We start from the raw sequence: 18,323 nt of genomic DNA on the forward strand, positions 1-18,323 counted from the left end.
TCCCCCTCTGTAATATGGGGTTAGTAACAGTGAGTCCTAGAGTTTTGTGCCATAGAATTGTTTATGAGGATCGAATGAGATACTATAAGAAAAGCTTAGACCTGAGTGAGGCAGCTAGGAAGCATTCTGTGATGAACTGTTGAACAAAGTTTTTGTTTTTTTTTTTTAAAGTACCTCCTGGGTTTCCCCCTTTGTCATTATCACTTGCTCTCAGTGTCCTTGGCTACCTCCTTCTTCTCCCCAGTGTCTTAGAGTTGGGCTGCCCCAGAGACCAGTTGCTGGTCCTGTATATTGGCTTCCTTGATATATGTTCACTCCCTTGGCAACAGGTCCGGTTTCACGGCTTCCAACACCAGCTCTCTGCATTTGACCAAGCTATCTCCTGAATCCCAGACCAGGACCCCTGCCTGCTCATCCCTCTGCTTATAGGTTTACACAGCACACCTAACCTGGCGTTGCATGTAATCGAGTCCAATCCCTTCCACCCACACCCTTCCCTCCTCACTTAAGAGCAAGTCGCCCCTCCTAGCTGCTCAGACCCAAAGACCTTGCGTCCTCTGTGTTCATCCCCCATCCCTCACGTGTTCATCCCCATCCCTCCAGCCACACTGGCCAGGAACACATGCCTGCAGACCTATGGTCCTACCTTCCAGAATGTCTTCAGCTCAGCTAATTCCTTCCCCCCCCTACCAGCCTTTGATCCAGTGTCATTTGATCCAGTGTCGCCTTCCATGACGACTCTATTTAGAACTGCAACTCCCTGGGGCGTCTGGGTGGCTCAGTAGGTGAAGCGTCCAATTCTGATCTTGGTTCAGGTCACGAGCTCATGGTTTGGTGAATTTGAGCCCCACATCGGGCTCTGTGCTGACAGTGTGGACCTTGCCTGGGATTCTCTCTTTCCTCTTTCTCTGACCCTGCCACACTTGCACACACGCTCTCTCTCTCTTTCAAAATAAACATTAAAATAATTTTAAAAAGAACTGCAACTCCCTGTCATTTACCACTCCACCCTCACCTGAGCCCTTACGTCTCCTTATATAGCACCTTTTACCTTCTTACATACTCTATTAATTTACTCACTCGCCATGTCTAGGGTCTAGTTTCTGCCATCCCCTCTGGGATGCTAAGTTCACACGGACAGAGATATTTCTGTGTTTTGTTCAGTCACAGATCCTAAGCCCCCAGAGCACTGTCTGGCATATCGTAGGAGTCCCACTACATATTTACTAAGTGAGTATCTGCGAAATATAATCTCTAAGGGCTGGCTCATTAACTTAAAGAGACTGGTTGGCGAAGTCAGGATCCTGACACAGGCCCGTGTGTTCTTCCTACCACACTTTCTGCCTCATGATACTAAACTGTATTCACACCGCCCATCATTTGCAGGGACACGCTGCTATGCAGTCAACTAATGTCAAATTGCTGTGGGAAGGTCATCACACAAGTAGCATTTAACGAGCACATTTACTAGGTCAGAGAGTAAGACAAATGACAAGGTTTAGCAAGCTTAGTTCATAAGTTTCCAGTAGTAAGCTAGATCACTTAGCTGAGTTTCCTTAAATAAGAATTCCTTGGGGGGGGGGGGCAAGCTGAACAAACTGGATTCTCCCAGGGTCCTGTACCATCAGGTGACATGAGAAGATAGCACTTTCCCTAACGTCACGACTGCCAAAGCTCCAACCCACCTTTGCCACTTTGTATCCTGCAAAAGGAGTACATTATGATAGCCTGAAAGATCTGGTCTCCTCTTGGTAACCAGACAGACTCTGCTGGAACAAAGAACTTACTCACCAGGATGAAGACAGTAAAGAATATGACAACGATTGCAGCTGTAATGAACAGCTTTTTCCGAGGAAACACAGCAGCAGGTAGGAGAAACACAAGCGCAAAGCAGATGGCACCTCGGAGCCCTCCATAGGCAATGATGAACTGATCCTTAAAGGTCAGGGGAATCGTCCGGAACCAGTTAATGACCTGAGTCAGGACAAAGACACCTGAGAACAAAAGCAAAACCAAAGAGAGCAGACTGTGTGAGGCCGGGACGTGAAACTAGGAAGACTCATTTTCTGCGCTTCTGTGGCACACGGGCAGCGTATCTAATCTAAGTCCCATGATCTTCCCCTGCACCTCCGCTCTCAGGCGCGCGTCCTCATTGTCCAGGATAACGGGAGAAACCGTGGACTCAGAGAGGCCCAGAGAGGTTAGTCTGACTTACAGCATAGTCACGAAGGTACTTGGGGATGGAAAGCATCTATCAGGAATGGGGAAGAGGGGGAGGAGAGGGCGAGGGAGAAGACAAGGAAGAAGACGAAGAGCAGCAGCCAAAGGGAGGACAAGAAGAAGCGAGCCCCATTCGTCTGAGTGTTCATTTGCGAAACAAGCACCATTACCCAGCGCTCGCCAGATGAGACAGAAGGCAAGAGTGAAGCACACGAAGGCCCAGTTCCACTCGTGGTTCTTTCCAACGGTGGACACGCCCATGAGATGAAGATCAGGGTCTCGCTGACGCTGCTCAGCATCTTCATGAAATACTTGATGGTCGTGTAGGACTTTTGAGATACGTTTTCTTCAACATACTTATTCATAGTCATTGCACAGGCGGTGATTCTGCAAGAAAAGATGCAGCTCCTATTGAAACATGACATGGATCCTAATCAGAATATGAGCGTCAGCACTTAAGGCTCAATGGCGGCTCTACCCTTCTGCCAGTCACTACAGTGTTATTGATTGACCGGTGTAAGTGAACGTGACGTGCGTCATCGGAGCCCCACTGTCCTCTGGAGGTCTTCATCAGTACCTATGGCCTTGAACGTCTCAGCTCTGCCCAGCTTTGTAGTCTATGGGCACGGGCCCCTGCCAGCATCACAAAAACAAGTCCACGATAAATTCAAAACCTGTCATCTTCCCACAAAACCGGCTTCATCATCTCTATGCCTCCAGTGCCTAAAATGCTAAGGTATTGCCTAAAACCCTGAACTTGAAACTGCAGTGGCATTGGCCTTCTCTCCCCTGCCACACCTCCTCGGGCCCCCTACCCCACCACCTAATTGGTCACCAATGTTTTCTACCCTCATCCTGAATATTTCCCAGACCCACTTACTCTTTTTTATCCCAAAGCCTTAGTTTCGGGTCTCGTTTCTACCTGTCTAACTGTATGCGCTTCTAGAAAATTCCCAATGTATTTATAGGCTCAGAGAAACTCCAAGAGGAAAGAAGCCCTTGTTCTTGTTTCCTCCAACATTTCCAAAACTCTGGGACTACAGAGCCCTTATTTCCCCTCGGAATATATCTGTTTTAATAGAGCACCTGTGCCACTCTGGTGAGGGAAGGGCTTTAGGTCAAGTTCATGCTCCTAAGTTGGACATCCAAAGCTCTTCACACTCTTTCCTCAGTGGACAATCCAGCTTCATCTCCCACACAGCCTCTCCACCCAGCATACACCATATGGCTCAACCGTAATTTCCCCACAACACCCTGCTCTTTATTGTCTTTTTGCTCACCGTGTGCATAAGCTCATCTCCCGGTCTGGAATGCTACCCCTGACCACTCAGATGGCAACCACAGAGGAAAATTCAGTATGAGCCCAATGACAGCTCATCCCAGGTTCCATCTAAAGAGACACAGATACTAGACATCGGCTTGTAGCAACATTTTTTTTAGATATGTCTCCTGAGGCAAGGGAAATAAAAGCAAAAATAAACTACTGGGACTTCATCAAATACAAAGTTTCTGCACAGCAAAGGAAACAACCAACAAAACTAAATGGCAACCTACTGAATGGGATAAGATTTGCAAATTATATATCTGACAAAGGGTTTGTATCCAAAATATATTAAGAACTTCTACAACTCAACACCCCCAAAACCAATCTATTAAAAAAAAATGGGCAGAAGACGTCTAGGCGGCTCAGTCAGTTGAGCGCGACTTCAGCTCAGGTCATGATCTCATGGTCCGTGAACCCGAGCCCCGTGTTAGGCTCTGTGCTGACAGCTCAGAGCCTGGAGCATACTTTGGATCCTATGTCTCCCTCTCTCTCTGCCCCTCCCCCGCTCATGCTCAGTCTCTCTCTCCCTCTCTCTCAAAAATAAGCATAAAAATTTTTTTTTAATGGGCGAAGACATGAACAGACATTTCTCCAAAGAAGGCACTCAGTTGGCCAACAGACACATGAAAGATGCTCTACGTCATTCATCATCAGGGAAATGCAAATCAAAACTACAATGAGGTATCACCTCACACCTGTCAGAAAATTGCTAAAATCAAAAACACAAGAAACAACATGTGTTGGCAAAGATGTGGAGAAAGGGAACCCTTGTGCCCTACTGGTGGGAATGCACACTAGTGCAGCCACCGTGGAAGACTATATGGAGGTTCCTCAAAATTGAAAATAGAACTACCCTATGATACAGCAATCGCACTACTGGTATTTACCCAAAAGATACAAAACACTAATTCAGGAGTGCCTGGGTGGCTCAGTCAGTTAAGCGTCTGACTTCGGCTCAGGTCACGATCTCACAGTTTGTGAGTTCGAGCCCCACATCGGGCTCTGTGCTGACAGCTCAGAGCCTGGAGCCTGCTTCAGATTCTGTGTCTCCCTCTCTCTCTCTGCCCTTCTCCCACTCACGCTCTGTCTCTCAAAAATGAATAAACGTTAAAAAAAAAAACACTAATTCAAAGGGATACATGCACCCCTATGTTTATTTCAGCGTTATTTACAATAGCCAAACTATTGTGTGTGTGTGTGTGTGTGTGTGTATATATATATGTGTGTGTGTGTATATATATATATATATATATATATATATATATATCTCCAACAGAATATTATTTGGCCATAAAAAAGAATGAAATCTTGCCATTTGCAACAACATGGATAGAGCTACAAGAGTATAATGCTAAGCAGAATTAAGTCAGTCAGAGAAAGGCAAATACCCTGTGATTTCACTCATATGTGAAATTTAAGAAACAAAATACATGAGCAAAGGAAAAAAGGGGAGAGAAAGAGGCAAACCAAGGACAGACTCTTTAGAGAACTGATGGTTACCAGAGAGGAGGTGGGGGGGGGGGTAGAGTAATAGGGATGAGCATTAAAGAGTACACTTATCATGATGTAAATTAAGTGATAAAAAAAATATACAGAGACATGGGGACTAGAAAGTACAAATGACTTCATTATGAGAGAGGGTGTTCCAGAATGAAGGAAGACAGAATTTGAGTGAGCTGTCCGCCTTCCACCATGCCCATAAACCAATTGCTGGCCATGATCTGTGAAGTTTTCCACATTCTAACTTCAAAGCTACAAGGACCCTGAATGCACCCTGCCCCCAACCACCACATATAGTCCTCCTGACCTTGAGAAGATGGCTGGTATTTTAGGAAAATCCTCCTACTGTGAGCACAAGGATAGGTAAAGAACACAAACCTAAGGGCTCTCTGAATTAAGACCTAAACGGGGTAATCATGAACAGATTTCACTGCAAGAAAAAGACCTGTTTTTTAAACACAAAAAATGTATATTTATTTTTTGTGCCCCTATTAAAAGAAAACAAAGACCCCATCAGGTCAAGAACCATGCATTTAGCTACAATGTCACTGTCCCCAGAACGAGTGGGTACTTCTTTTAGATTTATATGTGGGAGGAATGCATAATTCACGTGGTTCCCGAAAGAAAGAGTGCCTTATTAAATAACCTAGTAAAATTCAGCAACCACAAACCACAGCAAAGCCTTTGACATAGCCGAGGGCTTGTATAATAACAAGCAACCTTTATAGCACCCCTGCTGTGCCAGGTGCTATGCAAGCTCCCTGTGTGGATTATGTCAGTTAGCCTCATTACAAGCCTCTCAAGCAAGTTCTGTTATCATTCCCATTTTACAGATGAGAAAACAAAGGCAGACAGAGGTCCTCTTATTCAAGATGACACTGCTAATAAATGGTGGTGCCAGGATTTTACTCAGGCAGTCTGACTCAAAGCCAGCACTGTTGAGGATGTAACCCTTGCTCTCTGTGAGCCCGGTTACCTCCGATGGGGGAAGAGGTCTTAGTCCTCTGCCAAGCCCTTGCTCATCCTGTCTCAAGTACAAGCCCCTCTGTATGAGCTTCGTATGGCTGCTGTAAGAAATTAGCCAGAACTTAGCAACAACAACACAGACTCATCATCTTATGCTTCTGGAGGTCAGCAGTCTAAAACCACTTTCACTGGGCTGAAATCAAGGTACTGACTGATAGGGTTGTATTCCTTCTGGAGGCTCTTTAGAGAGACTGCTCTCCCTTTTTCTAGTTTCTGGAGGCCGCTCACAGGTCTGGACTCACGAGCCGGTCATGCAGCTTCCTTGGCCATCTCCTTCCGACTCTACGATCCTTTCCTCAGGTTCTATGTGATCAGATCTGACCACCCAGACCATCTAGTGTTAGCTCCACATCTCAAGGCTCTAACTTAATCATGCCTGCAAAGTCCCTTCTGCCATGGAAGGTACCATATTCTCAAGGAGAGTCTGGGGATGAGAATCTTCAGGGGGCGTCACTGAGCAGATGTGTGGTGGCCACAGTCAAGAGTGTGTTTCTGGATGAGCGTGACCAGAGTTGCTCAAGTGTGCTTGGTGACAGAGGCAAACAGAAGCTCTGCCACGCTAACCTGAATCAAAGGCTGGAATGTCCACTAGCAGGCGAGAGAGCCGGAGGAGAACAGAATGGCAAGGAGCATCTCTCTGAGCAAGTCTACAGGGCATCTCACCAGCGCCCCCCCCGAATAGAAGCCACTTGTTAACTACACTCCTGAACATCTTCGGCTTCCATATTTTAGATTTTCTTTAACCCGACTTAAAAAGTAAGATTTACCCAATAGAAAGTAAGGAAGGCAAAAGCCAGATTAAGCTGATTAAAATCTAAAGCATATGTTTTATACAAAAAGACATACACACAGCAATACACACTAGTGAGCATTTCTTCGTTGTTGTCAAGTTGAAAATTTGTAACAAAAATAAATTATAATGGTCCCATTACTTCCTGAAATTGTCTAATGCTATGCAAAGGGTGCTCACAATGATTTTATTATAAAGCATTTAAGCTTTAGATATGAATATACAGAATAAACACCAAAGTACCTTACTACCCAGCTCTTTCTAATCACTTTTTTTTTTAATTTTTTTTAACGTTTATTTATTTTTGAGACAGAGAGAGACAGAGCATGAATGGGGGAGGGTCAGAGGAGAGGGAGGACACAGAATCCGAAACAGGATCCAGGCTCTGAGCTGTCCGCACAGAGCCCGACGCGAGGCTCAAACTCACGGACTGCAAGATCATGACCTGAGCCGAAGTCGGACGCCCAACCACGACTGAGCACCCAGGTGCTCCTCGCTTTATTTTTTTAATAGAACATCAGCTACAGAGTTTGAAATCCCTACACTTTTCTTACTACCCCTATTTCCCTCTCTCCCTCCTGGCATTGGATTTTAATCATTCCAAAAGTGATTTTTAAAAGGCTGGAGGATATTGTTTTTGTGAATATGATAAACATTTCCCTCTAAGATCACGTTCCCATCAGTCACTGGGCAAAATGTAAACCGTATATAGGCAGAGAATAAGCTCCAGTTCATTATGGATAATGAATAAAAATTCTATTCAGAAATTATTGAAAGAGATAGAGCTTTGGTTGTAAGAATAAAAGACATGAATGAATTTTACATGAATGTCCATGGTATCAATTTCCACGGCTTTGTGTCCTTAACACGACACCACAGTGATGCTCATGTCTGCCAGACACGTCACTGTAACTTAATGCCACTTCCTACCTGCACAGTGAGACACTGGAGGGAGAAGAACGGCCCTGGCAGGTACCACGAGGCCTCGGCATCCGGTTATTTCCCCATTCAGGAAGTGTGGGCACGTCTAGGACATTGATGCGCTCCACAGGCTGGGGACAAAAGTTCCAAGTGTCCCTGTTCTGGCATGTCACGGACAGCTTAATAATGCACGTGGCCTCTCAAGCAAGGCTAGTAGTGTTTTCATCGCAAAGGGGTTTTTTGTTGCGCTACGCTCTGACCTGAAGTCAAACCACCTCACTGCAATCATCTCGTAAGTACCCCAAACGACCCATTAGGGAGGCAACAACAATACAGTCTCCCAGGGCTGAGAAGAATAGAACCTTCTCTCCTCGCTGCAAAGACCATCATCTGCAGTCGACAGTCTTGGCACCATAAATTTGATCTTCTTCATTTTTTCTAAAAGCCAGGCACAAGAAACTTACGAGGTGGTAATGGTCCAGGCTGGTGTCTGTCTTCAGCCTCACTGGCTCTGAAGTGTGTGGCCAGGAGTGTCCTTGGGCACAGGGTCATGTCAAAGCATGTCACTGTAGCAATGTCCTTACAGAGAACTAAGATTTTCTTCCTCCATCAGCATGGGATCACATGACGATTTCATGCCTGAAATCCATTGCCTTCTCATCCTCATTCTGAGCATCAGTGTGACAGATAATATCCGCACCAAAATAATAACCTAAACAGAGGCGCCTGGGTAGCTCAGTCAGTTGAGCGTCCGACTTTGGCTCAGGTCATGAGCTTGTAGCTCGTGAGTTCAAGCCCTGCGTCAGGCCCTGTGCTGACAGCTCAGAGCCTGGAGCCTGCTTCGGATTCTGTGTCTCCCTCTCTCTCTTCTTCCCCTTCCCTACTCACTCTCTGTCTCTCTGTCTCTCTCTCTCCAAGATAACATTAAACTTTTTTTAATTCAAAATAATAACCTAGACAGGCTCATTTTAGAAAATTCTAGTTGAATCTCTAACTCTAAAGCTCCATCAAATATAAAACCATTGGCCTTTAGAATTTGCAATAGAGCCTTACTTTTATAAGCCTATGTCACTAAGTCATCCCCCTCCTTCCCATGCACATTTCTCTTTCCTAGTCTCCCAGAGCTAGCTAATATGATTATGAAGAACAATTTAAGATCAACCAACATTTTCTTAGCATTTACTCTGGGTCAAGTTCTGTGCTGGGTCTAGGAAGGTAAAAAGCAAGTAAGGCACAGATTCTATTTTCAAAGGTTCACAGTCTCAGAGGAGAAAGGGCCACACAAAGATAGCATCGTGACACAACAGTGCAAGTGCCAGATATGGGGATTGGAAATGAGGCTTTGGGAGTGCAGGGAAGGAAATCACTCTACCTGTCACAAGGAGGAGACATTTGAGCAATATCTCTATGGCTAAGGGAAGAGCTCACAAGCAGGAAGAAGTAAGCCGAGCAAAAGCAGTGGCCATGTACGAAGGCATGAAAAAGAAAAAAAAAAAAAAAAGTTGGCATATTCAGGGAACAAGGAATGATTTGGTTAGCCAGCGATGACAATGTCAAAAGAAAGGAGTTAGGGGCCAGATAATGATAAATGACACTGTTATATGTTATGCTCAGGAGTTTCAACTTCATTCCAAAGGTTGGAGGGGAAAAAATGAGAGGTTCTACCTTTGATCTTATACTTAATGCCTATTTCCCCAACCCAACTGTTAGTTTCATGATGAAAAAAAAAAAAAGTGTCATCAATGTTTAGCAGTGTCCAGCAGGTCATTAATGTGTTTCAAATCATGACTACTTTGGATCAGGGATGAATTGTTCACAGAGATGTTGGTGTGGTGTGCACAGATCTTGTGTTTTATCAAGAGAACTCTGAAGGAAATGCGGAGGACCAGATTTGGAGGGACAGGAACCTAGAGGCTGGAGTCAACTCATTTCCTACAATGGTTGGTCATTCTGTTTGTAAAATCCATTGTAGCACCTACCTGGCCCATACGATATCCCAAAATGTGTCCGTGTTTTGACAGGTGTCGGCCTCCATTCTGCGGGGCCACATGGAGGTAAGGTATGTATAGAATTCACTGGTGTTTTCTGCTTTGTTATACCTTACCTCACATTACCATTTTAACATAAATGTATGGTGATTATCACCAATTTAGAGGCGGAGAAACTAAAGCACTACAATTAGTGGTTTTTACCTTCACCAGCAATTGAGGTTTGCTTCATCACTACGTCATGCTAAATACAGCATACACAAAATTCAGGCCAGCTAATACTATCTCAACAGAGTCTTTGGGGGGAAAAAACAAACTTTGTATTTAGAGGACCTGTCATTTGACTATTTCTGAATAGAAAATTCCAACAAATCCTTTTCTCTGTACTGCAAGACTCCATCCCAGCAGTCCATGAAGCCAGTGTTCCATGGACGTTCATTTCCTTCTACCAGAATGTAGATTTTGAGAGAGCAGGGCTAGCATCAACCACGCTTACCATGGTTCACTTCATGTTATGGTACTGAGTTGCATGTTCAAATAATCCTGGCTGAGCTTAGTTAATGAAGGTCCAGAACCCTTCATTTAGATGACAGTGATCTGTAGGACGAAAGGGACCAGCATCAATACTGAATGCATACCCTGTCTGTGTTTATGTACATATGGTGATGCCATGCATCAGTGACTTCAGTTTATAAATACAAGTGCTTTTACTTTTTTTTTTTAAGGTTCATTTATTGAGAGAGAGTGAGAAAGAAAACAAGTGCAGGAGCACAAGTGGGGGAAGGCAGAGAGACAGGAGGAGAGAGAATCCCAGGCTCCGTGCTATCAGGCAGAGCCAGACACGGGGCTCGATCTCGCAAACTGTGAGATCATGACCTGAACTGAGATCAAGAGCCGGATGCTTAACCAACTGAGCCACCCAGGTACCCCACTTGTATGTTTCTGAAGAGTGGTCAATTCTCTAATTTCCATTCCCAGATTAGAGACTTTCTTCTGTAATCTGAACTGCTTATTGGAGTTAAACAGATAAAAAGAATGTTGCAAAGTTCTTGGCTCCTGTTCTATCTCCACATGTGAACTTAAAAGTACGGATTCAGGGGCGCCTGGGTGGCGCAGTCGGTTAAGCGTCCGACTTCAGCCAGGTCACGATCTCGCGGTCCGTGAGTTCGAGCCCCGCGTCGGGCTCTGGGCTGATGGCTCAGAGCCTGGAGCCTGTTTCCGATGCTGTGTCTCCCTCTCTCTCTGACCCTCCCCCGTTCATGCTCTGTCTCTCTCTGTCCCAAAAATAAATAAACGTTGAAAAAAAAAAAAATTAAAAAAAAAAAAAAAAAGTACGGATTCAGTTGCAGAAAAATACGGTCCAAATTATAACTGCATATTCTCAATAAAGACTTTGCCAGATAGGAAAGCATTACTCCACTAATCAGTGTCAAGCATTAGCAGTGACAAAGGACAATTAAAAAGCTTTCTCTGTATTGATTAAAGCCAGGTCTCGTGGTGACTCAGGGTACACTGCATGTTCTCAGAATAAAGTACTCACTCATGTGAGGTAAATTAATTATTCCAGGGCATGAATTACTATATAATGGATTGCCTCTTCTACAAAACCTGACAACCGAGAGAGAGAGAGAGAGAGAGAGAGAGAGAGAGAGAAAGAGAGAGAGAGTTTGACATATGAGAAAACACAAGCAAAATTTGTTTTTAAAGAAGGATCCGAGTCTAAGAACGGAACAATCGTTCTTAAAATACCAAAGAAAAGTAAACTTAAACTATTGCAAATGCCTGGTTATTCGTGTAGTCTTGCTCATTTCGTGTATTTTCCACGTCTTTTGTTTCTTCTCCTTTATAGGCTTTCAACTCAGGTCAACTAACATTTATAGGTCACTCACTGAGTGAGGGTTGATTTTGTGGAGAGAACACATAAAGAATCACAGTTCATTATCAATAGTATAGTGACACACAAGGCATCAAGGGACCCACGGAGTCCACTGACTCTAGTTGGGGAGTGTTGGCAAAGGCCTTGCGTTTCTTTCATAAAAATATAGCTTCTCTGTAATGACTAGAAAGCCTGGGACAAACATAAATGCCTGGGCCCCATCCCAGACCTATACAGACTCAGAATCTCTAGCTGGGGACTGGGATTCTGTATACACGTAAGACAACTTTCCAGGTGATTCCTAAATACATCAAAGTTTGAGGAAAGCAGGAGGGGTTACAGGCAGAGGGTTCAGTGGAGTAAGAATGAACGAGAAAAGCGTTGCAACTTGAATCATTTTATTTACAATGTTATTGGAGAGTGAAAATAAGGGCCAACGTGAGATGTGAGGACTGAATTAAACCTCACCACCTATTCTCTCCTTCCTTTCTCCCAATTTCCATTACTCGGTTCTGGGTGTAGGTTCTATCTTCTCTTGCCTGGACGGCACACATTCTTGTCCTGGCAAGCCTCCACCTAGGCACCTTCACTCTGCTGCCAGAAGCTGTTCCCTCTCCTCCCACCCAGAAGGCGAATACTCTGCCCCGGGGGGCATCCAGTGAGCCTGAGGCCATGACTGCCTGCCAGCTTTCACCCCAGAGTGCTATGAAAATACTACTAGTTTGATGTGTGATGGCCTAAGAAAGCTTTGGAGGCACTCCAGTCTTCACTATGAAACAGAAACACAATTGCGTCACCTCTTTGCTCAAAGCTTCCAAAGGTTCCCAACTGCCTACAGCACAAAGCAGGGCGAGACCAAGCACCTACCGCCTTTCTCATCACCCCCGGGTTCCATTCCCTGGAGGCAGCAAAGCTTTTCGCCTTGGAGCTCTCTGCTGTGCATCACCCTTGGCACATAATGCCCTTCTCTTCATCACTGAGGCCTCAACTCAATACATCACCAGTCCAACCCTCACTATACTACAAAGGACTGAACTTTCCTGGATAACTTGTGGTCAACACAGACCGAGAGGCAGGTCAGACTCGAATTAAGTTTAACTTCACGACACCTTCTTCCGGTACTTCTCCCACCACAGGGCTGGTCATGTGACACAGTCTGATCCAATCATGGTCCTTGCTTTGAAATGTCTTCTAACAGGAGCTGGCAGAGTAGAACTCCCTGAAAGCTTTAGTGACAAGAGTCGCAGAGCAATAAAGCCCGATCTGTCTGTAACCCCTGCTTGATGCTTTAGAGATGGCTAGCCTATCAGAAGGAAGCCATCACACAGAGTAAGATGAAAAAGAGAGAGAGGGGGTTCTGGCCTGGGGTCCCATCAACCCAAAGCCAAATCTACACCTGCCCTCATCAAGAAGTGATTTACAAGAACCTCTATTCAAATAAATCTGGTTTGATTTTGGGTTTCACTGGGTGACCAATAATCTGGTTTGATCTGGGTTTCCCTTGCTCACACAGAGCCTCCCTCTACTGTCTGAGCTGGGCTCCTGCTTACAAGGACCCCAGGTGACTCTATTTACCTTAAATAGCCGGGGATTAACTGCGAGGGTGCATGTGGGAAAAAGATTCTTGGCCACTTTTCCAGATCCCCTGGAATCAAATGCCCTCATGTCTGACTGGCATAAAGGAAGTGGCAACAGAGGGACAGGGCACACTGACAGAAAATACTAGAGCATCAAGAGGAGCTACTCACAGCTGCCCCATGCCAAGGGCACCAAGAGAGGAAGTCTCTGGGTTCATTTCAGGCTAGCTTCCTCCCCCACACAGACAACTGCTAAGTAGTACACTAAGGTTTGGGGTGCCTGGGTGGCTTGGTCGGTTAAGCGTCCGACTTCGGCTCAGGTCATGATCTCACCGTCCGTGAGTTCGAGCCCCGCGTCGGGCTCTGTGCTGACAGCTCAGAGCCTGGAGCCTGTTTCAGATTCTGTCTCTCCCTCTCTCTCTGCCCCTCCCCTGTTCATGCTCTCTCTCTGTCTCAAAAATAAATAAACGTTAAAAAAAAAAAAAGTACACTAAGGTTTGTTAAAGCAAGGTGAAAGAGAAACAGGTTTTCCTTAGGGCACCTGTCCTGTTCTTGAAAGAGCAAATGTTGACCCCCATTGCTGAATTCCCTCATGAAGGGAACGGGACATTGATTCGAGCCATGTGGCCAAAGGCTGGTGTCCTACTCAGAAGTACTAGCTGGGAAGTAACTGCATGCTTTCCTTCAGCATCAGTTTGCTGCAACATTTTCATTTTTCATTAAAACAGAGAAGGCAACTGCTTCTCAGCAATTATACAACATTTACGTTTCTGATTTATAATCTTACATCTACATTTTAGCCTATATATTACTAGAAAACAATTTTAGGGGCGCCTGGGTGGCTCAGTCGGTTAAGCGTCTGACTTCGGCTCGGGTCATGATCTCGCGGTTGGTGAGTTCGAGCCTCGCATCAGGCTCTGTGCTGACAGCTCGGAGCCCGGAGCCTGCCTCGGATTCTGTGTCTCCTCTCTCTGTCCCTCCCATACTCATGCTCTCTCTGTCTCTTAATAATATATAAACTTAAAAAAAAAAAAAGAAAATAATTTTAGCCTTACTATTGCAATTTACTTATACCTGAGAATATGGAAGCGGAAAGCACCATGTGAAGTAGCGAGCTCTGGACCAAGAGTAACCCGGCGACGTGGTGCTGTGATTGTTTTGACAAAAACACAAACAAGACTTAAACAGTCCAAAGAGCAAAGTGACAGTAACCCCAGTACTACCCGATCACTGGTTACTATCGAGAACCTCTATTCATCAGAGATCTCAGGGAATGGGGTTCTTAATTCAGGAGCCAATTGTTAAAGTTTCACGTAATGTAAATAAACGTAGCAGGCCAACACCAACCACGTTCCCTAAAATAAAGATATGTGAAAATGACACGCCTAAAGGAGCCACCAAAGCCCTCCAGTGAGGAAGGCAGGCCTCAAGTTCTATCATTCTATTCAGTTGCTCTCAAAAGAGAAATCCATAAAGTGCACTTCACAAAACGAAACACACTTATGGTGACATTCACTGTGACCCCTCTTTTTAATTTTTATACTCTTTTCAGGAACTGCCACGAAATATTCCCCTGGGTCACTTGCTGCATGCTTACCCTCCCTGAACATGCCGAATGACAAACCGTGTGACCGAAATCATATACCACTCCTGTAGTCGAGAACTCATGGCCTGTATGAATGATATTCCCCATACAGATGATTATGATAATGTTTTTAATGTTTCTACTTATATAAGAAGATGAGGCGTGAAAACACATTATTCTGAACACTGAATTTTACAATTTCAGTTTGTGAAAAACATAAAGTACCCAACCCCAGGGAATCTGTTTTAATGGACTTCGCTCATTCCTATAGCGTAACAACTTTTTCTCAGGAACAGTCACTCCCCTTGGCCATGTTTTGAAGAGTTTATTCAAAGCCTCTAAATGTGGACCTTAGGGTAACAATTTTCCTTTCCTCACAGGGGCTTTAAGTTGACTTCTTAATCATCACAAGCCACCTCAGGAGAACCCTCTGCCCTCTCTTCTGTTATTCCTCTCTTGCTTTCTGACCTTCCTTACTCTCAAAGAAATTTTCTTTATAAACAGCATGATTTATAAACATCCATGAAGGGAATGCATTTCCGTTCTGTTTCTTACCTCCGTCTTTTCTTGCCCTGTTATTTTATTCTACTGTATCAGACGGAAGAAAAATATATTTCAACGTCTTCAAATATCCAAACAGCAAAAACTAAAGGCGAGCACTAGAGAACACTGTTATCTAATAGAAATATAATGCGAGCTTAAATTTCCTAGTAGCCATGATTAAAAATGTAAAACGAAGGGCGCCTGGGTAGCTCTGTCGGTTGAGAGTCAGACTTCAGCTCAGGTCATGATCCCACCATTCGTGAGTTCGAGCCCCACATCAGGCTCTCTGCTGTCAGCGCAGAGCCCGCTTTGGATCCTCTGTCCCCCCTTCTCTCTCTGCCCCCTCCCCCACTCGTGTGCATGCTCTCTCTCAAAAATAAATAAGTATTTTAAAAATGCAAAAAGAAATCGGTGCGATTAATTTTCATAATATATTGATTTCACTCAACAATTATTTATATTATTTATTGTTGCTTCAAGTTGAAATCAATATAAAAATCATTAATGAGAGTTTCTACAATTTTTTCCCACTAAATTTTAAAAATCTGGTGTCTAGTTTAAACTTGGAGCACATCTCAATTTAGACTAGCCACATTTTAAGTGCTCAAAAAGCCACATGTGGCTGGTGGTCACCACACTGGACAGCACTCAGGGAAAATGTGACAGCCCACTGGTTCTGCCCCTTCTTCTGAAAAACCAAGCAAACTCTGCAGTTCGTCAGTTTGACTCTGTTTCGTGAAACAGTTTAAACTATAAAAATACATCCAAGCAATTTCATGAAGCGCTTACACTACTCTGGATAAATACTGCATGATCTCACTCATGTGTGGAATCGAAAAAAAAACCAAGGTCATAGAAACAGACAGCAGACTAGTAGTTAGCAGGAGTGGAGAGCAGAGGGGGTGGGGAGCAGGTGGAGGGAGTGAGGGAAATGGGTGACGGTGGCCAAAGGGTACAAACTTCCCTTATAAGATGAATAAGTTATGGGATCTAGCATACAGCAGGGTGACTGCAGCCAGACCTTGCTTATTTAGAATAAGTTTTTTCTAATGTTTATTTTCGAGAGACAGAATGCAAGCAGGGGAGGGGCAGAGGGAGGAAGGGAGACACAGAATCCAAAGCAGGCTCCAGGCTCTGAGCTATCGGCACAGAGCCCGATGCGGGGCGCGAACCCACGGACCACAAGATCATGACCTGAGCCGAAGTCAGACGCTTAACCGACCAAGCCACCCAGGTGCTGCAGAATGAGTCTCTGTCCATCTCTATACTCCGAAATGTTAGCGGGATGCAAGATGGAAAGTGCTATGGAACAACACAACTTAAGGAGGAGGTAGACATGCGTTGCAGTATGCACGCATGGGAGCCACAGGGCGCCGGGACCTGGGGCTGTCCTTAGAGCATCCCCTACCCATTCTTTACTTGTGATGCTTCAAGAGCTCCAGCTGGCCTGCACTGAAACCAATAACTGACTCAAAGTGCCGGCTGTAGGATGAAGTCAATTCTCAAAGGCCATTTCTTCTTTGAGTGTGTGCAGGGAAAGGTATGAGTGCTGGGATGGGAGTGGATTTGAAGTTCAAACTAGAAATAAGCTGATGTGATCTGCTTGCTCTCTGTTTAGACAGGCTTTAAGACCAAATGGATTTGCATGGAGGCCAGGCCGGAGGGTGTGTAATAACAGATTACTTGGGGGCACTATTTATCCTGGTTGCATTATCCAGATTGATTTATTAAAGCTCCAAGTCACATTGTTACACTAAGGAAAACATTCACTAACATGAGACAAGTCTAGGAAAATTAATAAAAGGAGTTTGTCTTCCACATACATACAAATATATGTATATATGTACATATGTAAGGTTTTATGAATGTCCTGCAATGTCGAGTGTTCATTTTTGCCCCATATTTGGAGAAGAGCAGAATACATGAATATTCTGTAAGCAGGAACATTCTGGCACACTGGCCTATGATTCCATATGACTGTCTCTTAAAGAGACGGTCTTCTAAATGCTACCAATGGCAGGCTGATCAAGAGAAACCAGGGCAGTCGCTATAAAATGGCAAACAAAGGCATGCTTTCCTATTTTTCTCAATGTTTGAAAAAAAATGACAATTACCAACTCATACACAGAGAAATGAGGAGAGAAAAAACGGCCTTCACATCTTCAGCAATGACTCCTCAGTCCAGCTAGCTTGGCCCACTCCTAGACTTCATTTCTGAGCTTATCATTCTGGAAATTCCCTGTTAAAGTCTCACTTAAAAATTGTCATACAAATGTGCAGTTTTTTTAAATGTATACTGGGGGGCGCCTGGGTGGCTCAGTCGGTTGAGCGCCGACTTCGGCTCAGGTCACGATCTCGCGGTCCGTGAGTTCGAGCCCCGCATCGGGCCCCTGTGCTGACAGCTCGGAGCCCGGAGCCTGTTTCAGATTCTGTGTCTCCCTCTTGCTGACCCTCCCCCGTTCATGCTCTGTCTCTCTCTGTCTCAAAAATAAATAAATAAACGTTAAAAAAAAAAATTAAATGTATACTGGGACATATGCTGGACTGGCCTGGTAACTGGAGTCCAAGGGTCCAGGACCAGCTTACAAAGACTCACCTGCAGCCATATTTTTTCACCACCTGAGTCTCAGTTTACTCATTCATAAGACAGGACTTATATTTCCTATTGTCTACTGCCTTTGCACAACGCTGCTAGAATAATTGAAACGACAAATGGAAAACATTTAAAAAAAATTTTAATGTTTATTTTTGAGAGAGAGACACACAGAGTGTGAGCAGGAGAGGGTCAGAGACAGAGGGAGACACAGAATCCGTAGAAGGCTCCAGGCTCTGAGCTGTCAGCACAGAGCCAGATGTGGGGCTTGAACTCATGAATAGTGAGATCAGACCCAAGCCGAAGTTGGACGCTTACCCGACAGAGCCACCCAGGTGCCCCCAAATGGAAAACATTTTAAGTACCCTCAAGAGAAGGAA

At 44.6% G+C, this 18,323-nt stretch overlaps 1 protein-coding gene across 1 annotated transcript in view; it reads right to left on the reverse strand.

Annotated features, from left to right (window-relative positions):
- The window catches only part of SLC9A2 (solute carrier family 9 member A2), a 99,254-nt gene that overhangs the window by 29,813 nt on the left and 51,118 nt on the right, over nucleotides 1–18,323 (reverse strand). The window contains 3 exon segments of the mRNA XM_030310320.1: nucleotides 1,792–1,994; nucleotides 2,391–2,483; nucleotides 2,486–2,607. Of these exon segments, the coding sequence (XP_030166180.1) occupies nucleotides 1,792–1,994; nucleotides 2,391–2,483; nucleotides 2,486–2,607 (418 nt within the window).

Source organism: Lynx canadensis, chromosome A3 (genome assembly GCF_007474595.2).
Source record: "Lynx canadensis isolate LIC74 chromosome A3, mLynCan4.pri.v2, whole genome shotgun sequence".
Classification (NCBI taxonomy): domain Eukaryota; kingdom Metazoa; phylum Chordata; class Mammalia; order Carnivora; family Felidae; genus Lynx; species Lynx canadensis.